Here is a 27511-nt window from a genome sequence, read left to right on the forward strand (position 1 = left end):
GCATTTGATTATTTTAATTTGTCTTCTGAAGAAAATAAATGAATTTCAAACGCCATAGCAGGATAATGTCATTAGAAGGCCTTAGTATTTATCCAAGGATAAAGAAGATGGATTGAGTGCTTGCCTCCTCCTTTTGTCATGAATCTAGTTGCTGGTATATATATATAATGTGTCCTGTGCTGAAGGAGTTGGAAATGAAGTAGCACCCACTGTTTCCTAAAGAGATGAACAATAACTTGCTCCTTACCATGCCTGCATAGGTTAATCAGGACAGAGAAGAATAAAGAACATGCACAAGAAAAGGCCATTAGAAAAAGATGTAATCTTATGTTCTGTGATGTCGAGATTTGCACAGAAGCTGGAAAAAACTGAAAAAATTTCCTGAATGATAGCTCTGTAATAGCATGGTCTAAAGATAGAATCTCTTAGTATCTCTTCTTTTTCTCAAGCCTTGTGTTTTTCTGTTTTTTTTTTTAACATGATAATTCATTTGTATTTATGCAAACTAATAAATAAGTAAACATACAAAAGAATGGACAAGTTCGACTTAATCTAATCATTTTCAAAGACCCATGAAGATGGGTTTATCTAGAAATGCCAGACCCGAAAGAAGCAGAAAGAGCTAATAATATCAAATGCTTATGGAAAACACCCATTTTCATAAAAGTAAGTATGTGGAAAAACATATTTTGAAGATTTTAGTAACTCCTACAAACATAATGATTCTGTGATGTTAATGATTTCTTTCATCATAATTTTCCTTGCTCCTCAAAAATTAGCAAAATCTAAGAACTTAAAATTCTACAGCTTGCCATTCTAACAATTTAAAAATAAATTTAGTTAGTATAACGTATTGTCAATAAACTTGAGAATTCTTTTAAGTACAATTATGCAAAGAGCACACTTATATTTTTAAATTAATATGAAACTTCTTATTGAAGAAGGGGCTATACAAATATATTTCTTCTATTCCAACTTTCTCTAAATGTCCACTCTCTCCCATAAAAGAACACAGACATTCCATTATGCTAAAAAATGTCTGTGTTTTACATCTTTATCAACACGAAATACTTTTTGAGATCATCTGTTCAAGCACTGAGAACATGAAACTCTGTGCTGTAATTTTGTGTTTTTTGAGGAAAGGATCCAAGTGATACTTTCTCAACAATTCTGGGCCCTGAGAAGGACAATGCCACTCCTTTTTTCCTAAATCAATCCCAATTCATTTTACTTTAAAGATGTGAAGGGTGTATCTGTAAGTGCCTTTGTCTTCTGCAATGAAATTGAAAGTGAGTTCTATAAGAAAAGGTTTCTAGAAACCGGAAACCCACAATACCATTAATACAAAAAGCTGTGCTTGTGGTATTCTAGTAACTAGGGTAAACATTGCTCCTTCAAATTCTATTTTGGAGAATGAGTAAGATGAATTGTAGAAAGAAAAGCACTGATTCAAAATTCTTTGAAAGCATTTGAATCTGTACTTGCTATTCAGTCTCACTCATGGGTATTTGTACTACTCACTAATGCCCTGACTGTCTGAGAAACAGTGACAGGGGACCCTTTGGACGGTCATATTTCTAAACCCCTCCATGTCACCAGACTAGTTTGTTTAGTTAACAGCAAAGTAGAGGAATACAGATTTAATGCACACAATGGGTAGACTACATTATTTCACCAAGAAGATACAATTTTTGCAAAAGACCCAAACATTTCGAGGATGTCTTCACAGTGAGAGAAGCTTCACATTATAATGTGTCCCTTTATAATGATGCACTGGGATGGCCTGCAGTGCTGCTGCAGGTGGGACAGGAGTGAATCCCTTTATGCATGAGCAGAACTCATACACTAACTGATTCTGCAGAAAGAAGCTGAAATTGGAAGTTGCAAGGGGACCACTACCAAGGCTTTATGGTCACATTTCAGCAGACAGTTAGCAATTACGATCAATTTCATTTGGGGACAGCAGAGGTTGAGAGTCACAGTGTGTGGCTCTAAAGTAATGTGATTGATGTCAGTAGATCAAAGAAAACAGCCTTATTGCATTTTATGAGCACATCTTGTATCCTAGGTAGAAGACCAGACATTGGTTCAGTTATGTAAAAAACCAAAGGACTATGTGCATGTTTACATTATTTAATAAGGTTTATCACTTTATAATTAAGTGCTGTGTCTTTCAGAAAATAGAATTATTTGTATAGAAGTATCAAAGGTGTAAACTCAAGAGACATTAGGTGTATAGATTATATAATTCTATGCAATCAAAGTTTTTTTAATTCATGTCTGCAATAATCTATAATTTAAATGTCGATTTTAATTAATTATGAGTATCAGTATGGATTAACCTAAAAATACTTTATTTTTTCAGTTTATTTTTATTCTAATTGGTTTATTTTTAATATTTTGCTGTATTTATTTATATCATTCTATTATTTAGTTTATTTTTAATATTGAAATATAACTTTGTATATATGCAAAAACACGAGTTAAATATTTTCTGCCATTAACATGAGAGTTGACTGGGTTTGGGGTACTAGTAAATTAGTTGTTTGGATGATTGACATTTATTATATTCACCATGATTTGTTTAATCTCTAGCTTCCTCTATTCTCTGCAGCCCCTTGTGCTATTTTTTGACTGTAATAGGCATCTCAAGAGAAATATTGATACAAACAGAGGGTTTTCCTATCAGAGTGAAGAAAAATAGAGTGGGCAACTGAGAAGTCTCAGATAAGAAATTAAAAGGGAGGTGGTCATCTCTGGGACAGCAAATCTTAGCTCAGATTTGCTCTGTCATGTTCATTGTTAAAATTAGAATCACCTGGAGAGCTGATCCCTGATCATATGACAGAACAATTAAATCAGAATTACTTGGGCTGCCTGTGGAATTTTTGTGTACTGCCAGAGTTGAGGGCTACTTCACTAAGGGCTCAGTGAATGACTTAGGTGATCAGAGCTCCCACTGAGATTCCATGTCCCAGCCTAACCGGGAGAGTGATTTGATTCTGAATCCTTATCCAGTCAAAGAGGTAGGAGGCGATATATCAGGGACTCTGAAAAGGTGTCCTGCTTCAGGTCTGGAGAGATGTAGAAAACGTCAGAGGACTCATTGAAACCCACTACTACTACATTCCTGTACCCCAATCCTGGGATGGAGGCACATAATAGGGGTTTTTAAGGGGTGTAGGGGTACATTTCTAGACAGCAGGCTCATGCAAACCTTAATGGAAACAGAAGAATTAGTAGTTTGTTGGGGCTTGTAGAGAAAGTCTCTCTTCTTTCATCCCGAGAAAGACAAGTTGTTTAGTTTGTGTTTTTGCCTTTGCTTTACCTCATTCCAGTGCAAGCAGTACTAAATGCAGGAATTTTTCGCAAAATATAATTCTTTATTATTTGATTTCTGTAGAAAAAAAGCATGGGATTCCATTATGATCTACCTACCGAGCTATGGGAAGGTAGACAGGGGTAGGAAGAGAAGAGACACAGTTGGAGATAGAGCAGTAGGAAGGAAGTCACCAGCTGCAAAGTGGCAAGGCAGCAGCGGCCAGGACACAGGTGTGAAAAGCAGTAATTAAATGGGTAATCATGAGCATAACAGAGCGTTTTGAATGCAAGAGTAGATGGGAAAAAATTCAGTTCATGAAATATGCATCTACAAACCCACAATTGGATCAGAGTTTGCATTACCACTTCTTGCTGAGTTGAAAGGAAAATTGAGTTATGAGTGTAGAGCAAACCTGGCCTACTAGATGGCAAAGTCAGGAACTGGGATGTTTTGTTTAATAGATAATACCAATCAAATGAATTCTGCATAAACAGTTTGTATAGGTCTGGCCTCAAGTAGATTATAGACTTTAACTGGTTGAGGCCATTGTTTTGTTATTTAATTTATTTAGCAAACAGTTGGTTTCCTGATTTGGAGCATTTAAAAGTTAATCTTATATTGTGATCTGTCCATCACCAAAGTCTACTTAGGGTTGGGCACTGAGAAACAGTTGCAGAAAATAAACAACTTAATGGTTCTGGATTCGGAAGGGAAAAGAGGTGAAAGATTTGTTAGGGTTTTAATTTTTGATAGAGTATGACTGTTAAGTCTAGTCTACGTATTAGCCATACTTGGGAGCTTTTTGAGGACAAGGCTTTTGTCATATCTGGTTTGTATTTCCCTCAAGATCAAGGTCCCACGCACTGGTGTCCTGTTGTGATCAACTGGCCTGTGTAATATTTAAGTGTATCTATCCCCCTATCTGGAGAAAGGTCAGGGTGACTCCTTGGACTGTGTCAAAGGAAAATAAACAGTTCTCTGGCAAATAGGGGGCCTTATTTATTAGTATTTGTACATATTAACATTGTATGTTAAAAAAACACATTCACTATATTTTATTAAGACAATCGTAGAAATATATTTATCTTCATTGTTTCAACTGCACAAACCAGAAAATGTCATGAGGTAATTTCAATTCCTCACATATATTTTTCTTTCCCTTCTATATATACATCAGCTAAAATATGCTGAGAAACCACAACACTTGCAGAAACTGAAAAAAAAATCAATATTCCCTCAATTCTTCCTCTTTTCCTCATTTATTCAAGCAGCGTAGCCTTTTCTCTCCTGCCCGATTCAATTCATATATTAATTATATTATTTTGCTCTCAGTACATCTTGTCACAATACTGTGAATAGAGCAGTCTCTGAAAGCAAATGCTGTGTTATTCATTTGCTCCCACTTAAAAACAAACTTTGATTTATAATGGCATCCCAGAGCTATAGCATACCTGCACAAAATATATTTACACCTATTTTCCTTCTCCTTCCAAGATGGTCTCCTCATCTTGTCATTTGCTAGAGTTGGGGTTAAGCACTTTTCCTCAAAAGAAGACCTGCTATTACAATTTTTAAAATATGCACTAAAGTTACTGATTACTCCAGAGCAGGATATGGCCAAAGAGTACACAAGCATGTTAATTTTAAATTAATCTTAAATTACCTAATGAGCTCCTAGGGAATAGATTCTGTCTCCTAAGGCCAAAGAAATGAAAACTAAGGTGTGAGGTGCAGGACGATGTCATCCTTTTTTGTCTTTTTACATGTTCATAGAATGTTTATGAATCATATTCTACTTTGAGAGTAATTGCCACTTGATTATGGTCTCTCAGATATAGTGGCAATACTACTGATGAGAATAGCTACTGTTTATTGAACAATTCATATATGCCAGGTAAGAGTTTTACATGGACCATCCTATATTGTTCTTAAAACACATCTGTTACTTCAATCTCATTTTGCAGAAGAGATTAGGTGGCTACCTCAGAAGATTCTAACCTGAGATGTCTGACCCTGGAGCAGGAAGGTCTAACCATTTTTCTAAACTGCTTCATTTTGAGTGAGGTTACTTTAAGTTGTAATAGTCATTTGAAATTAGTGCACACAATTAAAAGACAAAACAAGACATGCTTTTGGTCATAATCTTATGTGTCAATAGAAATCTAGGTTAGGTTGGGGCTTTTAATAGCAGTTTGTTACCTTGAAAAATTATGAGTTTGCAGAAAGCTGGAGGTAGTTTTAAATCTCCTTTATGAGAAATGCTTTGCAATGTGGACATTTAGCTGATAAAAATATGTTTAGTTTGCAAGAAAATAATTATGGGTCACCTTTAAAAAGTCTAAAACACACAGATGTCAGATTATATCTGTCAGAATCTGTCAAAAATGATTTTTATCAGCCTAAAATTGTCTAGGGATTGTTCCAAATCCAAAGAATGTTAAAGAGTGCTAATGTTGACATTAGGATTTTTACAACAGCAGATGTATGTGGAAAGATACATACTGTCTTGCGGCCCCTCCCCTCCCAGTTCATATCAGATTTGGCAGCAGGAGGGAAGGTCGAGAACACGTCAGACTTTTGACATAGATTCAGTGCAACCATTTTCACATGAAAGCGATGACCTAAGCTCTGTATTACACTAGTTACTTCCAAAAACCTTTGGGCTCCCTGTGCTTTCCTTACTTAGGGGGGGGGGGGGGAAGCAACTCCAGAAAAAAGGCTTTGTCTTCACAATTAATAAGCAAAGAGCTACTCAGTACTTCATAAATATGAGAGAAGGAAATTGAAGAAGAAATTCCCATGAACATCAGCACCCCTATGTTCACTGCAGCATTATTTATAATAGCCAAGATATGGAAGCAGCCTAAGTGCCCATCGATAGACAATTGGATAAAAAAGAAGTGGTATGTATATGCAGTGAAATATTACCTGGCCATAAAAAAGAATGAAATCTTACCATTTACAACAACATAGAAGGACTTAGAGGGTATTATGCTGAGTGCAATAAGTCAGAGAAAGACAAATACTGTATGATCTCGTTTATATGTGGAATCTTAAAAACAAAATAAATGAACAAAGATAACGGAAACAGATTCATAGATACAAACAACAAATCAACAAACTGGTGATTGCCAGATGGGAAGAGTATTGGAGGGCTGGGTTAAAAAGGTGAAGAGATTAAGAAGTTCAAATTGGTAATTATAAAATAGTTATGGGGATGTGATATACGGCATAGGGAATATAGTCAATAATATTGTAATAACTATGCATAATGTCAGGTGGGGATTAGACTAATCAGGAGATTCACTTCATATATTATATACGTCTAACCACTCTGCTGTACACATGACACTAATATAATATTGAATGTCAATTCTAATGAAAAAATAAAGATTAAAATAAAAAAAGAAATTCACAAGAAAAGATGAAAACCAAACCTAGGTGTAGGCTATGGCACAAAGAATGAAGATCTCAGACTGCTAATGGGTCCAAGGTTTATTGTGAGGGGAAATGGAAATGTTCTAAAACTACTGTGGTGACACTATACAACTTTGTGAATATACAAAGTCATTGGATTGTACACCGAAAATGGGCGAATTTTAGAGTATGCAAATTATATCTCAATAAAGCTGTTAAAAAAATGAAAAAGAAGGAAAAAAAGAACACCTAAAAAAAAAAAAACAACAACAACAGAAACCATTAAATGGGCAAGTGAAAATGAATTCACAAAAGAGACAGTGGCAGTTGCACATCAATAACATATTCTAATATCTTCTCTGGCATATTTCAAGACACCCTTGTAAGGATGAGGGATAGATTATTCAGAATGGTCTTTCCAAATGGAGCCTGTTGTAGTGAGCAGACTGAAAACATCCCTCTTAAGTGGTCCTTTCCTTTTTAACATTAAGGACCTACTGATTTTCACTAACATGGAATGCTGAGAACTCAATCTTAAAGCAAAGTCAGAAACAAAAGTGACGCGATATTTCTAACCTAAATATCAACAGGACACAAACTGAGCGGCTTGTAATCCTTTAAGCAGGGTTGGCTTTTGTCCACAGCTACTGGAATCAGTAATGACTGTTTTGAAAAGCAGAATCTAAATGAGTGATGTCAAAAATGGTTAGTACTAACTACCAGAACCACCTAATAAATTTTCCCCAACACATTCTTTTAAGAAGCTGACCCCTCTCCCTGTGCCTCTCACATCCAGGGACCCCTACTGTCCAAAGAGGCCTTTTCTAATTTACATAAAGATATTCCACAGGCTAGCGGCGATACTGCTAAATGTTAAACTCGCAGAGCCATAAAAGCAAGACAAGTCTAGAATACATAAATAGAATATTATCCCAAGTTTAAAAGGTCTGGCATAAATTAATTTTTCTATATCGTGTACCACAATTTATTTTTATTTCAGAACTCCTTTTTCAATAGGCATTAAATAGTCTGACCAATCAGCAAACAGAAGGGATCTTTAACCTCACAGATACTTTAATTTTCAAAACTTGTTTAGCCTACTGTTGATCTCCCAGAAAAGTGTTACCAAATTGTCAGCTAATTACCCTGAAACATCTGACTTCAGTACGTTAGGAAGGAAAGAGGCAGATTGGACTTATTATTACACCTTATAAAATTATTACTAATTGTGACATAAAATATGTTAGAAATCCAAAACAAATGTCCTTTCCCTTCACTCTAATTAAACCTGATTTCCAAATTAATTTTATATGTTAACAAAATAAATATGTATTTTTGGCCAGGGGCAGAGTTAGCAGAGAGATGAATCTCAAGCACTTCCAACAAGCAAGAGATTGAAAACACTCAGAGTTGACAATAGCTTAGGTAAGACAAAATTATCTGTTTCTACCAGTAAATGTCTCATCCTCAAATCCTGCTGATAAAAGAAGCAATTTTTAGAATAACTTTCAATAGCTTTATAAGTTTAATTTAATATTTAAGACATGATTTTTCTACATTTTCTACTGTAATACCAAATTGCATATGATTTTTAAATTTGCAATGAACATTATAAATGAATATTATTAATTTTCTAAGGTGCAGATGACTTTTTTTCTTTCACTTCCCCTTTCAGGCTTCAGCATAGAGTTGAATGAATAGTATTTGTTAGTTTATCTTGTATATGTTTTCTTCATATTTTATTTATATTGCATTGCATTATGAATTAGGTTTAGTAATTCTTCATGGAATTACTGGGTATCATTAGCACATCTGGAGGTAGATAATGAAACTGAAGGGTCACTAGAGTCATGCAGATATTGACTTCTAGTGTATGGTTGGTTTTTTATTACTCCCACACACATTATTATTTTGTATTAACAGAGTGGCAACTACATCTTATTATGGAGATTATGTGTGTGTGTGTGTGTGTGTGTGTGTGTGTGTGTGGTGACATTACACAACTGTGTAAATATACTAAAGTCATTAAATTGTACACTTAAAATGTGTAAATTTTAGGGTATGCAAATTCTTTCTCTCTCTCTCTCTCTCCCCCTATATATATGTGTGTGTGTGTGCATGTGTGTGTGTGTGTGTATGTATAGTTTGCTTGGTTAGTTTTGTTTTTACCCAGAATCCTTTTATTCTTTGTTGATAACTATATGCTGAGAATTTCCACTTAGGTCAACAGGTACAATGGCCTCAGCCAATCAGCATCCTCTTCTGGCTATGCAGCGCTCGGGGAGCATATGTGTTCCATTTAGAGCAATTAGATGTGGTAAGGCCTATTCCTGGCACTTCCAGGAAAAAGGTTCTTGCTCTTTCTCTGCATTTTTTATGACTATCTGGGGGAAACCTGGGTGACAGTGGGGGTAGTTCAGAGAAAGCGAGGCTGAGAAGTTAAAAATAAGAAATACGATCCAAGTGATACTTAATTTTTTAAAACAAACACTTGTGTATTACTTACAATGGACCAACCATGTTATTAAGCACTTTACAAGCAGAACTAATTTAATCTTTTTAACAAACTTATGAAATGGGTACTATTATAACCTTGACTTTATAATTGAGGAAACTGAGGCACAGACAAGTTAAGGAACTTGGCTAATGTCACATAGCTAATAAGTGAAGGAGCAGGGACTTAGATCCAAGTGATCTGGCTCATAGTGTCTAGCACTATGCTAGACACATACTTTGAGCCTTTATGTCAATGGTAAGATAATACGTACTTAAAAATGGGTTGAAAGGAAAGAAGGAAAGGAGGGAGGGAGGGAGGGAGGGAGGGAGGGAGGGAGGGAAGAAGGAAGGAAGGAAGGAAGGAAGGAAGGAAGGAAGGAAGGAAGGAAGGAAGGAAAGAAGGAAGGAAGGAAGGAAAGAAGAAAAGAAGTAGGAAGCCTAGGGATTTCTAAAAAAAACAAAACAAAATAAAACAAACAAAAAAAAAGTACAAAATTTCAGACCTCTCCCAGTACAAAATTTCAGACATCTTCTTTACTTTTATCCTCATGGAAAACATGGACGAAAGTGCAGCTGTTTATAGTGCAATTACTTTTTTTCAAAGAGCCAAGTTCAGTCTAATGAGTTTTATTACTTAGATTCTCACATTCAAAAATCATTATATCTCATGGCAATATTTGGTGATATATGATAATAGAAGAAAGAAATGGGGAAAGACGTCTTTTATGTAAGATAACTTTTAAAGTTGCATTATATGGCTTTATATAACATCTGGGTTCTACTACTCAATTTATAATGATATTTAAAGAAAACTGAAAACTCAACACAATAAATAGCTGAATAATGCTTCAAATTTAATCTATGCCAACAACCAGGAATAGTTTACCATGAATTATCATTTAGAAGCACAGGCTCAATATAATCACTGTTGTCAACATTTTTTTTTACCTGTTGAGTAACCGATGCTATTTAATTTTTATTTATATTTCAAAATTACATCCGGAGAGGAAGAATATTCCAGCATGGTTCCCAAGAAATGTGGCAAAATACTCTAAGTAAATCAATAAATTGATATGCTTTAAAAATGGCTTTCTAAAACATTTAAAATGTACCATTTTTGTTAATGAGTAATGAAAATAAATATACTACTAAAGAGGCAATTCCAACATTGGCACTGAAATGAAAGCATTTTGACTATACATGATTTATCCATTAACAATAGTAGTATTACCTGCTCAGATCTGTTCTGGTGCTGGTATTGGTACTGAGAAAAGGTATTACAGGAAGAAGCAATTTTGTCCTTTTCAAATTGTTTCTTCACTCTGGCCAAACCACCAGGCACTGTGCACATTTCTGATTCCTCCATAATCTAGGTTGATTTAAGAAAAAGGAATATTCAGGATAGTATTCTTATGCTATTTTTTTAATAGTTGACAATTCAATTATTGATGGGTGATACATTAAATAGACAATATACACAATTATTTCAGTAGACTCTTACAGAAAACTTAGTAAAGATAATCTCTCCATGTTGTTTTCTCATTTATCAGTTTTTGACAGAAGTTAGAAGAATCTTCAAAATATTAATTCTCTTTATCTCAGATTTTGATGTCTAGAGATTAGACCTATTAGAATGTATTTCTCTAATAACACACAGACTGTAAAAATTAAAATAATGGATTCAATTGTAACCCACAATAAAGTTTTTATTAAAGTCCAAAATGTCTATCTAGGCAACACATTAAGAATATTAAAAACATTTGATTCATTCCAAAAATATATTTAAATCATCAAGGATGAACAAAATAGACTCAGAGTATCTCTTATGCAAAAATATTAATATCAGCAATAACAACTACTTAATACATAGTGCACAGTGAGTTGCTATGTACTTATATATATTTTGTCATTTGATGCTTCTTTATATTTTATGAGATGTGGACACTTATTATTCTGATTTTAAAATGAGGCAATTGAGGTTTGTAAAAGTAAGGTAGCTTGTTAAGTTCTCACAGCTAGGATGTGCATGTTGGAGCTAGAATTTGAACTCCTATCTGTCTGTCTTAATCATAGCTATCTGTCATAATCATTAGCCTTAAAGAACAGGTAGAAAAACAGCAGCTATGCTACTCCAGGACTCAGCTCTTAGCACTGGTGTGTGAGAATTGGTGGGAGATGGGGAGAGGAGTTAAGAATAGAAGGATTCTACTCTATCGTTTGCATTTTACAGATGACAAAGTCTATTTTAATAGGCATCATTTGGAGCAACTTGAAAAACACTGAGGAGTCTTGTGAGATCTTATGAACCCAGTGGGAAGTGCTATAAACTCAAGGGTTTGGGTTTTGATAACTCAGGCATACTCCCCAGTTCAGCAGGCACTCAGGCCCAGATGGGAAAGCAAACAGGCCTCATGTTAACCTGCCCTCCTACAGGTCTGCTGAAAACTGGGAGGAGGGAGACTCAGTAACACTTCAAACGACAGGAGGTATTCTGAGGTCTGTTCCAGTCCTGACATAACCTTGGAAGCCTTGAGACATGAAAGTAAGTGGATGCCCTGAATGCCCCTGAGCTGGGGTTTCCATACCATGGACTGTGGACTCTTGGAGTCCTGAAATCTTTACACCAATTTGTATTCTTTCAAACAGATACTAGAAGTACAATTACTGTCTTGGGGTTTCCCACACTCCAAAATATTAGAGATTTAATTAATACTTAAGATTAGCTGAATTACTAGTAAACACCCAAGTGGTTGTATTTATCAATTTCCTAAACTTTCCCAATTACATGAACCGTTAAATAATTAAGAATATGCACATTGGTTCTATGGAAAGAAGGGATAAGATCGTATACTTATATGTAATAGATATATATAGTCTATCAGATTCTGCAATAAACTCCAAATGTAAGTCCTGGTCAATTATTGCCATCTGATACATGTTAAAGTCATGAGAAAGTATGGCATCTCTTTTGAAACTTCAGATAATGAAGTGGAGGGGTGAATTAAGGCTACAGTATTTTTTTACCCCTCTTTCATTTAATTTACATAAGTAGCCTTCCTTGATCGATCATATACAGAAAATATACAAATCTTAAATTATAGAAATTAAGGGAATTATTGTTAAGAAGAACCTAATTCTTTCCAACAACTATAAACAATATCCAAATCATGTGGAAATTAATCCAGTAAACCTCAGTAATTATGCTGATGAATGGATACTTTCATAGTGTGTTCATTTTCTCAAAAATATCAGTTCCTACACTGAACAAGTTGGTTCTCAGCTACCAAATAGTTTTTTAAAAAATAGATATACCCATTCCTTTCCTTTAGCATTGTGCTTTGGAATCAGAATAAGCTACACACCAAAATGCATACGGTTGGTTGTTTTACTAGTACTACCTACCACTATTCCTAACATCCCTGGTGCTGCTGTTACACTACAGCTGCTACTTGCCCACAAAAGTGAGACAAGTCCTTTAAGCCAGGGGTCCCCAAACCCCTGGCCACAGACCGGTATCAGTCCATGGCCTATTAGGAGCCAGACCACACCACAGGAGGTGAGTGGCAGGTGAGCAAGTGAAGCATCATCTCTATTTGCAGCTTCTCCTCAGCGCTAGCATCACCACCTCAGCTCCACCTCAGATCATCAGGCATTCAATTATCATAGGAGCACCAGTCCCTGGTGCCAAAAGGGTTGGGGACCGCTGCTTTCAGCTGTCGTTTAGTGGTGGTGATAAGGGTTTCTTGTTCACCTCAGCTTGTAAATGAAGGTTTACATATGTGAGTTGGCAGGAGCAGTCGGCAGCCATGAGCTGGCTTAGATGGAAATCACTCCCATGACTTTGCTTTGATTAGTACCATGTACTAAACATCGTAACTAATTATGTTCTTATAAACGACCACGTAACTTAGATTGCTTTGTATCAAACCTTTTCATGTTTATCCTTTTTCTAGCTTTCCTATCCTTGGACTCAGAAATAAGATTTAGAATCTAATGAGTATACAGTAATAAAGTTATATTATTAACTTAAATATCTAACATAGGATTTATCTGATATTAAGTTATTTTAATAATTTAATTTAAATACCTAATAATTAAACCTAGGTAAACATATTACATAATTATTAATTTCCTTCACAAAGAACTGTCTTGAAGTTCTAGGGCAGAATAGAAATAACATAATTTGGGGAGTTAGGCAGTGATTCTAATCCCAGTTCTGATATTTAAAACCTTGGACTAGAACCTCACTTTTCTTCCTTATAAACCGGGAATAACAATATATTTCTCACAGATTTCTGTGAGTATCGAAAAAGAGAAAGAAAATAAAGTTGAACAGCACAGAATCTGGCATTTAAATTTGTTTCTTAAAAATTTTACTTCTCCCTTTTCTTCTAGGGGGATTCTGCAGTCTGTTGCCTTTTCATGAACATGGCTTTCATTTAGGTTCAACAGGATGCCATCTGGCGGAGTCTAGGACAACAAGAAACTGATCATTGTCAGCTATCTCAATGTGACTGAACTATAATGGATTCAGTTTGGGCCCGAATCAGTGACTTCCAGATTTTGCACATAAAATATTGGGTTTATTTGCGTAGACAGAAATTTTTTTTTTTCTCAAAATATTCACTTAGAGCCAAGCCAAATACCAGGGCATCTGTTGGGCCAAAGATGCTTTCTTGTATGAGAGGAGGCAGTTGAATACAGTTAAAAGAGGCTAGGAATTTAGCATGGCATTGTCACTAATTACATGATCTCCATAAATCACTTTCCCTCAGTTTTTATATAGGCAGGAAAGATGATTATTAAGTTTCTACATGTAAATTATCTCCAGAAAATTACATTAAAATTTTTTGTATTAGATAATGATAATTTAGTTTCCTTATGTGCCCAATTTATTCTCTTCTAGTGCATTTATACATAAAAATCATGCCCTATACAAACTTTTGTTTTTATGGTATATTCTTTTAGTGCCTGGAAAGATAGATGTCTTACTTAATAAAAGATAGTTTGTTAAATAACCATTCTTTAAGTATTTTTAAAATTAGCTTGCTTCCCCAAGATTAATCACTAATTAGAACACTAATTTGTAGTAAAGTTCTTTAATGATCCAGCAGGGGGTGCTATCTAAGAAGACTGGCAGGAGATGCTGGGGTGATACTATTAGTTTTTGAAGTATTCTACCTACTTATGTCATTTTCGTACATTCATTCAAAATCTATGCTGCTTCTAAAACATATTTTAAAGACTATGTAAAAACTTGAATGTCATCTAGAATTGCAATATTGTTAATGAGTTTGGCACAGTTGGCCTTGTCTCTAATTTGTAAAAAAGAATGTTAAGAGTAGCTATTTTAGAATACACCCATTTTGGCTCTTTGGCTATTTCTCTCTCTCTCTCTCTCTCTCTCTCTCTCTCTCTCTCTCTCTCTCTCTCTCTCTCTTTCTCTCACTCACTCTCTCTCTGTCTCTCTTTCTCTTTCTCTCTCTCTCTCTCTCTCTTTCTCTCTCTCTCTCTCTGTTAAATGAACAACTTTGCTAATTTGGAGATTATAATTATAAAATAGTATACTTATATTCCATTAAGCTATAAAGCTGCTACTAATAAAATGACTCATCAAGTCCTGTGGATTGAAGGCTGCAAAATATGGAATCCAACAAATTCTTTGAATATGACTTTATTATTCATTAACTCTAAAAACTGGTGGTCTTACTGAATCCTACTGTTTCCTATAATCATAATTGGTTTAGCAGAGTGCCTACATTGCTAATCTCCTTCATTTCTATGTTGATTAAGATATTGCTAATGGATTTAGTACCTACAGAGAAAGGAGAAAAGCAAAAGAAATTACACTGCCAGTGAATTTAAATGAACTATACATGAGACCAAGGAGAGAGGCATGCAAGCCCACATTATTAAAATTTGAAATTAATCCCCAACCTTCCTGAGGAGAATAGCTATAGGTTAAATGATAATGATGGCAATAATAACACATTTATACAGTGCTTTATGGCTTACACATAAATTATCTCTTTAACTCCACACTAAGATAGTCTGCTGTAGATGGCTATTTCCATTTTTCAGTCAAGAAAACTGAAGCTCTGAGAAGAGTGAAGATACTAGACCAAATTCACACGGTTTATAAGAAGCAGAGCTGAAGCTTAAATTCAGATCATCTAAATTTGATTCACAATATTTCTGTGCTTTTTCCACTGTATTCCATTGTCCAGTAGTCTTCTTATATTACAACATAAGGAGGGTATGTAAAGAGCAGACAACAAGCATATTGTCTAACACAAAACCACCAGGAGCAGCTTACATTGGCAGAGAAGCTGCGGCAGTCACCCTTGGAAACAGCTGCTTGGTACCTCTCCATCCGTTCTTTCAAGGACAGCACCTCCTGGAGGTCTGACACACACTCAGTCAGTGAAGCACTGTCTTCTGCAAATCCACTCGCAGTTTTGTTAGGGCCAACAGTCACTGAAAAGAAACGTAGCATATGCTCAGATATGTGTCAGGCTTTGCATAGAAAAAAGCATCACCTTATGAAGGCATTTAAAATATCTGGTCTCGTAAAACAGACTTCAACATTTCACAATATTTTCTATGTTTCACTGTTACCGTCTTTTCTTCAAGCTTTCCAGCAAAGCTACCAAATGCCTACATAGGAGCATATGCTATACGAACATCAAAAAAAGAAATGTTGTCCCCATTCTCATACTCCAGTTATGCAGATAAGAAATAGTTATTTATTAAGAGATAAATAGTGTTAATAATAAACATTATTATGTGTTGGCTTTATGCTAAATGCTGTATGAATATTATCTTATTTACTTCTCAAACAACCTCATGAGGCAGGTGGTATCATTTTCTAAAATTTATAGATAAGAAAACAGAGAGTCAAAGTTAAAAAACTTTTCCTTGATCACACAATTAACACGTGGTAGATTTGATGGTTGATCTTCACCTTTAGCAGGTCTAAAAGTTGTTCTTTCCTTCTCTCCCAACCCCACAATGCTCGAGATGGATCTAGCTAAAATATGTGAATGCTATGAGAATTATAGACTGTTTTTTATTTCTTTTATTCATAGAGGTATGTGTGACATAAGAAAGAAATAGTACTACAAGAAAAAGCTTAACTAATCACTCATTTCAGATAGTCTGATATTTCCCCATTTAAGCCGTCTACCTGACAATACAGGGTAGTTGGAATTACAAACTTGGAAACAGAGCAAAAGACTGATTGCATGATCACAGAATAATAGCCATAGGAAACAGAAACATTTTAGAGATTACATAATCTCACATAGTCTAATCAGCTCCTTTTATGTGAAAGGAACATAAGAATCCTTCATGGTTATTTAGTTTTATATGCCAGAGCCACTTTCAAAACTAGTTTTTCATATTTACTCTAGTGTTCTTTGCTGTTATCACTTTGTTTAATAGTTTACTATTCATTCTTATAGCATATTGTAATTCCAAACTCATTTCAAGGGCTCTCTCTGGGATCGCTGTATAAAATATAAGAGCGTGTGTGTGTGTGTGTGTGTGTACACAAATGCATGTGTGTATATATATGGATGGATGGATGTGTATATCTATGTAAATATATGTGTGTGTGTGTAGACACACACACACACTCATCACTCATTCATGTACCCCGCCCCCATCTTTCACATTAGGACTAGTAGTTTCTGGGACTCGTAGAGTAGGGCTCTTTTGGTGTCTGTACTTTGTTATTTGGATTGATTTGCTTTAATCACTGTGAACCAAGGCCTGAAGAACCCCAGGTAACAGAGAGCTGAGCTGTCCTTTACCTTCCCTGTTCTTCCTAGCTCCTCCCCTAGCCTCTCCATTGAAATATCTTATTTAATTGTTATTTTTTTCTATTAGTTTCTTTAAGATTTCTGTACCTAACAGCAGTTGAGAACAACTGAGACCCAGAAAAGATTAAAAATCATTTGTTTTGACTCCTTGAGATTTTGGTTTTCCAAAGGGACTTCTTATTCAAATAAACATTTCCATATGTTTTAATTAAAATTGTAAATATATTTATTAACATACTTTCAAATGATACAAAATAAAAATGAAAAAGAAGTTATATTATAAATGCTGAGATTGTATAACACTGATATGTTCACAAAAAATGTCAGTTTTTTTGAAATTCACCTGTCATCTAAAATCTCATTTCCAGACAAAAGTACATGCTTCCAGTTGATACTGATAAACAGAGACTTACATAAACCACTGAAAGTTTTTCACATGTTAAAGAAAATCTATTTTCATTCTTTTTTTCCCTGTGGATTATCTATCTGCACAGATAAGTTCAGTTTATATTCAACTGTACTTTTCTTTCTTCGTTGTGAATAATCATTATTTAGACTTTATGGAAACCTGATCCCCTAACTTTTATTTTGTATATTTTTCATAAACATGTCATTCTTTTATTAATCTTAACAGAAAGTCAGGAGTTTATTTTTGCTAAAATTTACAAATAGCATTTACTTTTCAAATATTCAATTTTTGTGTTTTTTCATCCCACTGAGAAATGCACAAAATCAATGATCAGAAATTCAGTGTCCTGAGTATAATGAGATTTGGATTTCATTGCCTTGTGGCCTTTCTGATCAGAGAAAAGACACCACATTTTAATATCTCTCTGTCTCTCTGTCTCTGTCTGTCTGTCTGTCTCTCTCTCTCTCTCTCTCTCTCTCTGTCTTTCTCCCTTTGTCCCATTCGTAACTTTGTCTACTTAGGTAGGGTCATGGAATAGAAAACTTATTTGAGCCAACAAGCTATGCCCATATTGTCTCCTAACCTCTTAAGTCAATGTTTTATTAATTTCTTTATTTGAAAAACAAGGTGATGCTTTTTGCCTAGTCTACCATAATGCAGTGCCCCTATCTTGATGCTGATGACACCTGACTTAAATTTTAAGGTTGATAAGACAGCCCTTTCTTAGAGCTGTGTGGGGAAAGATAGGAACATTGGTCGCCTGACCTCGTAATGAGCTATTTCAGAAGGCTTGAATGCAATGAGATTGGAGAATAGTGTGAAAAGTGTTCAGGCAATCTTCAAAGACAAAGGAGATGTAGAAGGACAAATAAAGATGCTATTGTCATAAAATGCCTGGAAAAATAGAGAATCATGGAACCTGTAAGTATGCAACTTAAGACAGTAGAGGAACATTCTATAAGGCTAAAGTGGCCTGTGAAAAGAGGAAGGAAAAATAAAAATTTCAGATGACCATTTCTGTTAGAAGACATTATAAATATTAACATCACAAAATGACTGTACTAGAAGTTACTTATTTCTGAGATTTAGTGGTAATTTATCGTGCAGATGAATAAACAAAAATCCAAAGAAATTCAGTGAGTTCTCCCAAGTTTTCAGAGCTAATTGCATAGCCAGGCCTAGAATCCATTGCATCTTAAATACTAAATGATTTCTTTTACTTGAAGATAAGAAAATAATTTCTAATTCATACAAAATATTAATTCTTTGTATGGTAGAATAAATCCTATAAAACAGAAAGAACATGTAGGGAAGCACTTGGAAAGAAAATAAAGCACTAAGAAATTCAAGCTGTTATCATGAGAACTATTAAGTACAAGGGTTAAGAATGTCTTTTATGAGAATTCTGAGATTCTTTGGGAAAAGTATATATTATAATTTTTGAAATATAAATATTTATATACTACAGATAGATCCAACTTATAGTTACTTCATATTCTCTTAAATTATGAGAGATTGTGTAACTAGTGATCTATTTTCTCCATCCCCAAACACGTGTTCTCTTCTGTAGTTTTTAAAAATGAAGTAACTAAGTGACTAAATCAATCGAATTTATGCAGGTCAAAAAATTTATCATACCTTCTTAAATTTTATTTTCTTTGGAGAGTACACATATAAAGCATTTTTTAATAAGCACAGTAATACAATAGAATGCAGAATACTCTTATTTTCTTAAATAATTATTCACATGCCTGATATCACACACAGAAGGGACTGTACAGTCACCCTATCATGTTGGCCTAGAGGTATTAAAATAATAGCTTTAAGAAGTCAGATACAGAAAACAATGAGCAATAGTAAGTATAATTAATACACCTTGGAATTTTTTCCTAATTTCACAATTTCTATTATTAGTGAAAGAATTCTTAGACATATGCATAGACTATTATCAAGAGACATTCCAAAAGGTCATTGTACATTTGTTATGAACCATTTTACTAACTAGCAGTTAAGGAAATTTCAATAGTTTATAAAAATGTTCTTACAATAGTAAGAAATGACAAATCTATCCTCATTTCTCATTAAATAATTGTCTAAAAATCTGAAATAACAAGTTATAAATATAATCCTAAGATCTTCGTAGAGTAACAATTTGAAAATAAAAGTCAATGGCTTAACACATAGTGCTAGGATCAGTATGTTGGTAAAAAATACTGTCAAAATCAAGAAAAAATTTACTCAGAAAATGTCTAATATGGCAGGGTTTACAAGGTAAAACACTTTGTCATAATCTTATTCCTAAAGCAATATTCAAACTCAGCATATTTTCTAAATGTAAATATTTCTTTTTACTTTAAAGGTATGGTCAGCACATTCCCAAACTGTAGTTGTGGATAAATGGAAATGATGATTGTGTGACAATAGAATGAATGTTATTATATGAAAGACAGATATTAAACACTAGGTGCTTTAAAACCAGCCTACACAAATATTGTTTAAAAATATATGAGTCTTCTTATTTGTTTTTCCTTTTGCCTACCCAATATAAATAATGTGAAAATCTACAGAATAAAGGATAAAATATTTTGAGTTTTATTTCATAAAGAGACTACTTGCTAATATCTGGGTTATGAAACTGATATTAACCATGTCTGATTCACAGTAGAGATCTGGCTGAAGTGAAATCAGTAGGAAAGAAAGTTGTAAGAGATTAGAAAAGAAGAAGAGGTATTAATGTTTTTTAGAAGAATTAAAATACACATTGAAGGCAGTAAATAGAATAATATGCACTGCAGAAAGTAAATCACTACCAAATTAACAGCAATATAAAAGAAGATGACAGGGAGAGAGGATAGAAAAATCCAAACTATAAGGTAATATAGTATTTCAGTAGGAGGGGTGGGAGAAGACAGAACCAATAAGATATAAGAGAAGAAAAAAATGTGGAAAATAAAATTTGGGCTTAAATAAAAATTATTTACCATAATCAAGAATAAAATTAATTTTAAAACACCAATATGTCACCAAATCCTGGTAAAACATTTTCTGTTCAAGAAAAAAAAAAATTATAATTATCCAGATACATGAAGAGTTTCTGTGCTAAGGTAATAAAATTCACACATCCATATATCTTCTCTATAACACTGAAAACTAAAAGGAATTAGAGAATCGCCTACTGGCTGCTAAAATTTTAATTTTATGAACTAGAGTCTATATGAATCCAAGTTGGTACCCATGTGAGAAGGCAACATAAGTCAGTCTAAGTAACAAAAGTTAACCAAAAAGAAAACAAAGCGTCTCAAAATACAATAGCAAAAGGAGAAGGTAGAAGTAAAATCAAATGTAATTAAAAATTATGAAAATAAACACAAGTCATACTTCACACTGAAGGGAAAAGACAAATAAATCCAAGTATATACCTAGAAACAAACCTAAAGTAAGCCACAAAATTTAAAGAAAATATTGGGCAAAAATTATCAGGTAAAAATAAATAAATAAAAGTCATCATGGCTACATTCCTTTCTTGCAAAATAGACTAAAAACAAAGAATATTAAATGAGATAGATGGCTATCCTATAGATAGAAAATACCAGCCCACTATGAAGCTGTTTAGCTTAGATGCACAGCAAAACCATTACATGCTGAATAGCACAGCACAGAAGCACATAAGGACCATCAGTAAGAAGAAAGAGTGAGGACTTTATAGGAATATAGTTGCTGTGGGTGACATTAACATATCTCTCTCCATCTCTGCCATATGAAATTTAAAAATATGATTTGAACTATATAATCAATAGGTTTATTTTAATATATTTATTATCATTAAGTAAATATGGGTTATCTATAATAAGCATAAGACATGTCCACTATGCTCTAGAGCCTTCAGTCTAGATGGAGACAGAGATAGGCAAATAAAACCCAAGAATTACTAGTTTTACACTAGATGGGTTGGAGCCTATGGGGGGTGGGGCAGGGGGGAACATAATTCACCAGGTGTGACAATGAGCAGGTTGCAGGGAAGGCATCCTGAGAAGTGAAACTCTGCACTGAAACATGAGAGAGTTGGCCATGTGAATATGTGGAATATAGAAAGATGCAGGAAGGGGGATGAAACACCGGCAGCATCAACAGATCATGCTGGGAAAAATGAAATGGGTAACGATTCTGAGGAAAACGTTAAGAGCTCCTCAACCACACCACGTATTACAAATGGATGGCCGAAAGACTTAAATATTTTTTAAAATGATAAAAGAATTCTAGAGAAGTGGAAGTAATTCATGAAATAATTTTAGTTGAACTTTTTAGCATAAAAAATTGGAAGTAGAAAATTCTTTAAACGGAATTTATAAGACAAAAGAAACACCAAAGAGGGACAGCATTGATAGATAGGCTGAAGTGTTAATTTTCAGTAAAGAACATCAACTCGTCAGAAAAAAATAAAAACAAAACTTAACATTACTGAAAAAATGAATAAATAACTCAAAAGAATGATTCACAGTAAAAAATAAAAGCAAATATGTATAAAGTGCTTTCTATCTGTCAGACAGTAATCCATTTAATGTTCTCAACCACCCTATGAGGTAGAGACTATTTTTATTTTTTTTATCTCCATTTTACAGATAAGGAAACAGAGACACAGAGTCGTTATAAAACTTGCTCGGGGTCAGGTGGCTGGTGAGTGACAGAGCTGGCCGGAGAAGCCCGGCAGTCTGGCTCCAGGTTTTGTGACTTCAATACAATTCTATGCTATTTCAAAGAAGTACAAGTGTCCAAAAACCGAAAACAAACCCAAATAATCACCTTCCTCAATAAAAAGATGAAGGAAAATTCAAACAACAAAGGGGTGCATTTTTTTCTGTTAAGAACTGATTTATATTGCATATACAATAAAAATATATGCATATAAAATAGCCCCAGATTGCTAATCCAGCATATAATTATGACTCAAGAGAAATTCTAAGGTTTAATAGTAATTTGAACTCTTGAGCAGAAAAACAAGAATTTAATAATTTTCTCTTCAAAATTTTCTAAAATTAATTCAAGAAGCCTTTATTTAATCCAAACTAAGATATAGGCAGAGAGTGACCTGGTATGTCACACGGAAGCCCGCAAGGCTGACACAAATACAGACGCCACTATAAGAAAGCAAGCAGACTTTCAGCAACACATCAATAGCCTCACTGTTATATTCTGGATGCATTATAAAAAAGTCGACTGCTTAGTACTCGGAAAATTGATTTAGAACTAAATTGGGAGAGTGATGAACTCAATTCTATCAAATTTAAATATTTGATCTATAACTCAGCTCAGATTTGTGTACAGAATATCATACCAGTGGATATATCTTAGGCTCAGAGCCATTAGCATGAATAAATCTCCTATAATTCTAAATATTTGCATATCCCTCAGATAATAATAAAATTCATCTCTTTTAAACATTCAGAATGCTGCTGCCAATTCAAATTCATAATCAATTTGAGCTTTATATATTTTATCCTCATTTGAATGTTATAAAACCAAGAAATGGATGGAGAATAAAATGAAAGAGCAACTGTATAGTTCGATCTGGCATTGATTTACAGTTCTTAAAAAACATAGAGAGGAAGGGGTGAAGAGTAAAATGAATGGAAGTGTATACCATGACAGCATAAAAACTATACTGTGGCATCCAGCCAGCATATGAACACAGTGAACCATATTCCACTTTTTAAACTATCCTCCCTAGATCCTATTCCGCCCGATGCATTCTGTTTTCTGCATCTCCTATCATTTAAAAAGAAGTGCTCTTAGTACTTTCCTCATCAGTAAAATGGAAATAATACCACTTATCAGTATGGTTGTTACAAGAATTAGTAGGATAGTACTGGAGAAGTTATGAATGAACAGAATTCAGTCAAAAATTAAGTAATCATTAGTACCTTAATATTGCTAGTTTGGGCGTTTAAAAATTTAATCGTATTTCTATCAACTATTTTTGAATTAATTGCTTAATTAATTCAAATTGACTAGTTATTTTTTTAAAAAATCAATAATCGAATAAAATGACAAATTTCTTTGCAATGGTTAAATAAATTAAAACCATTAAGTGCTCGTAGATGACACAAATTTTTACAGCATAAATCTCTTGCTGGACATTTCCTTAGTACAATTGGACTTAGGTTGCATTATAATCATGATAACTATTTGTTAATCAGTGTCAATTGTGTGTTAATCATTTTACCTCTATCATCCCACTAATTCTTGTAACAACTATATGAATAAGTGCTATTATTTTTATTTTACTGATGAGGAAAGTAACATTCCAAAGATAAAATCATATAGTAAATGGCAGAGCTAGGAACTAAGTTCAGGTGTTTCTGAATACAAAGTTATTCAACTCTTCATAGTTACTTATGTAAGTATATTTTCATTAAAATCTAATATTTTATTACAGAGTAAAATTTTAATTAAGGGTATGAACTCTCCTTTTTGCTTCCTAAACATCACACAGATCTTTTCTGGATAATATTTATTTAAATGATCTAGGGATAAATCAAAGAAACTAATAAGTTGAATTTCTATGGCTCTAAGTGGCTCCTTTGTCGTCCTTATAAGCTTTTGTTTAGAATTAGAAATCAAAGCAATTCTTCGGTTTAGAGTTTTTTGGTCACCATGAAGATCAAACTTGAGACAGGGTTAGGTATGAATACAAATGAATAGAAAGAAGAATGAACTTTACTGTAAAGGATGGAAAATGCAAAGCGAGGACCAATGCTCTTATTTTCTATTGATCTGTTCTGCTCCAGGGCATGGGCGGTGGTGTCCTGCTTCCATCAAGGTGTCCTCTTATTTAAATCTATATCTCAGGTATACAATGACGGTAATTGATAACCTTTCCCTTAAGGCTTTAGTCATCATTCAATAAACATCTACTTCCTGTTTACTGTTGTCCAAGCATAGCGCTCAAGGGCTGGGCATTATTAATCACTGTTATATTCAGTCTTGCTCTACTTGAAAAGGGAAGAAAAGAGAAACACCAGAGAGATCCTCAAGAAATACAGCATTCTAAGAAGGGTTGATCTGGCCTTTTCTCTAAAAGCAAAAATACAATAGTTTGCATCATTTCGATATGTTGACTTCTAAATAAAATAAGTTCCCAGATGGCTGGATCTGCTAAGGAAGTTGACCCGTCTGAAGAAACACCAAAATGAAGCCTCCATTAGGAGGGGAATCTTGAGGAACTTGGTGGCTCACAGTTCATATCCCCGCCCCCTAGACCACATTTATTTATATCGAGATGAAATCAGATTAAAATAGATAAAGCCCAATCAGGTTTGATAGGCTTAAAAAGTCACTTACATGCAGTTTCATAGTGACTTAATTTCTTTTCAGATGGTCTCCACTCAACCCAGGCAGTGAGTAGCTCCCTCAGCTACGCTTTGCCAACATTTAAATATTATTCTACTATTTGTATTACTTATTACTTTTTAGTGTATCTTTAAGACCATCTGCCTTCTCCTCTTCTCTCACCTTCCACCAACATGCAAGGTCTTCCAAAACAGGGCAGAGCTAACTTAATTTTGTAAACATGTTTTACACCAGGTTCTGTCTTGGGTACTTTATCCTGGAGGAGGCAGATCTGCAGGGAGAGCAGCCATCACCTCTGGACACAGAAGCTTCTATCTCTGACACTTACTTTTGACTTTAAGCAGATTGCTTAACCTCTCTAAGCCTCCTACTTCTTATCCTATGTAATGAGAATGATAATAGAACCTACGGTTGCCTGTGAGGACTAAAGGAGGTCCCATAAAAATAAAGACTTTTACATAGTATCTTGTACATAGTAAATGATGAATGCTCACTAGCGTTCAGTCACCTAGTTGCTATTATATACTCTAGGTATTTTCATCTAGATAATCTGACATGACAGAAGTCTGAGAATTAGAAAGTTATACAAATTTTCCAAAACTTGAAGTTAGTGAGTAGCAAGGATAGTACTCGTGACTCAGTTCCTTCTGACTCTAAGGCCTCCTGTAAGGACGTTCCATTCCTCTTTATAAGCCAAGTATCTACCACATTTTCTGAAACAAGGAGAACACAATAAATCATAAAAAAGTGAATAACTACACAATGGGACTGGAGTGGAGAAGGCGGCACAGGCCTACTCATAAGGCCTCAGGGGTAGAGAAAGCATATTGAAGGGAATAAATTACTAACTCACTGTATATGACATTAAAAGTGTTAGTTTACCTATGTTTTAGGCACTAGCTGGTGAATTATCAGTTTTTTACCAGCAAACAACATGGCAGTCCTCTGAAAATGTTAAGTTCATGAAAGCTACCTTAACATATCACACTTCAGGGGCAGATCTGCTCCTTTTATCTCCCCAAATGGTTCCTTACATTTTCCCCTGTCCTGTGTATTTTAAGTGACATGATGAAACCATAAATTATTCACATTTTTCATTTCCCTTTGGGGCCTCTGAGCAATGGGTTTGGCACAGTGACTCCAGCCCGGACTGGCCAGGTGGGGATGACTGGGCCACTCCCTACTCTCTACTACACTTGTCGCTGCCTACCAAAGGCACAGAGAAGGGTCCTGGATTCCGCATTTTTGATCAGTCCACTGTTGCTCTACTAAATACCCAAGCATTACAAAACTGCATTGTGAAGTATACCCCTAAACGGAGAGGCATTTTTATATTGGGTTAATTTGAATATAGGTATTCTATTCAAATTGATTTCCATCCCTTTCTCCCTGAAGTCTCTGTTCTAGAAAATCCCCGAATTTCATATCATTTTACATTATTCTACCTTTCCCCAAATTACTACTTCTTTGCTATAATTTATTTTTCTCACTCTTTATTTCCTACATGTTCTCTTTAGCCCTACTGCTTCATTTCTGCTTTTCCTCTCCCCCAAAACTTCCCTGTGATTCCCAGGATCCAAATCCTCCTTTGTATATGACTCAGTTACAGTGGGCAGGTGGGCAGTACCTTTGTGAGAAGATCATCTTTTTTTTTTTTTTTTTAAGGCTGAAACTTGAGAAATGACAAGCAAATGTGCTTACTTTATTCCTTCAACCAGAGAGACAGTCATCCAGCTTAGTCTGTTATTAGCCACAAACGGACTTGCCTCTGAGAGGCCCTGCAGAACAGACTTGTTAAAACATCACTAGCACCTCTAAAACTGTCAGGGCCTCCAAAACACAGAAAGTGATTTCATTCCAGGGTCGAAGCGATTTGTTAGTAGAGAGAGAGAGATGACTCATGCAAACTAGTATCTGTCTTTCCCTAAACTGATCCACTTTTGTCCCTCACAGGCTCTATAAAACTCCGTATAAAGCCAGTCCACACTTACTGAACTGTTTTGTTTAGTTCCAAGTATGCTCTTGGCAATTAACAAATCAAAAATAAGCAACAGTCATGCAATGGAGAGGAACCTGTAATATTTTTGCAGCTTTGAAAACATCTTGCTGGCCTGCCCACCTTTAAGTTGTTTGACTGTAGGCAGAGGTCAGCAAAGTTACTTACTGTTAGCTTAAATAATTTCTGCAGTAGTTGCATTCTGGAACAGCCTGAGGTTTTCTGGATATGTTTTTAGGAATTCCTTGATTCTTAACCCTTTTTCCTCATTTCACCTTCCTTTTAAGGTTAGTATCTGAAATTTATTCTGACAAAGGATATTAAAAGAAAACCCAAATCATCAAATTCTGACTCTCACTGACTTAGACAACTGTTGCTGTGGAAGCGTTTCTCTTAATAACTGTCAGTTTCCTTTGAATAATAAATGTATTTAATTCAATATGCCTATGGTCTTAGAAAATTCAGTCTCTGAATTTACACAGACTCTTTTCAATGATCTTAAGTAAGTCTTTCTTTGAAATGCTTTTCTAAGTTCACAAGCAGCAGCATATTGTTTTTATTTTTTTTTCCTAACTTTTATGGCTGGCAGACTTGATCAAAGAAGGGAAACCACACTAATTTCACATACCTCTTTACTGAACATTATTTGGAAAAGCTAAGCAACCAAAGAGAAAAGTGAAAATGCTTAAATAATGTAACAT

The 27511-nt window shown here is 34.5% G+C and overlaps 1 protein-coding gene across 1 annotated transcript in view; it reads right to left on the reverse strand.

The window, feature by feature from the left end:
* The window catches only part of XIRP2 (xin actin binding repeat containing 2), a 65681-nt gene that overhangs the window by 27475 nt on the left and 10695 nt on the right, over positions 1-27511 (reverse strand). The window contains exons 2-3 of the mRNA XM_016165442.2: positions 15552-15712; positions 10467-10604 (exon numbers count right to left, since the gene is read on the reverse strand). Coding sequence (XP_016020928.2) covers positions 10467-10604; positions 15552-15608 — 195 coding nt within the window. The 5' untranslated portion in view covers positions 15609-15712. The remainder of the gene's footprint in view (positions 1-10466; positions 10605-15551; positions 15713-27511) is intronic.

This window comes from Rousettus aegyptiacus, unplaced genomic scaffold (assembly GCF_014176215.1).
Source record: "Rousettus aegyptiacus isolate mRouAeg1 unplaced genomic scaffold, mRouAeg1.p scaffold_m13_p_2, whole genome shotgun sequence".
In the NCBI taxonomy this organism is placed as follows: Eukaryota; Metazoa; Chordata; class Mammalia; order Chiroptera; family Pteropodidae; genus Rousettus; species Rousettus aegyptiacus.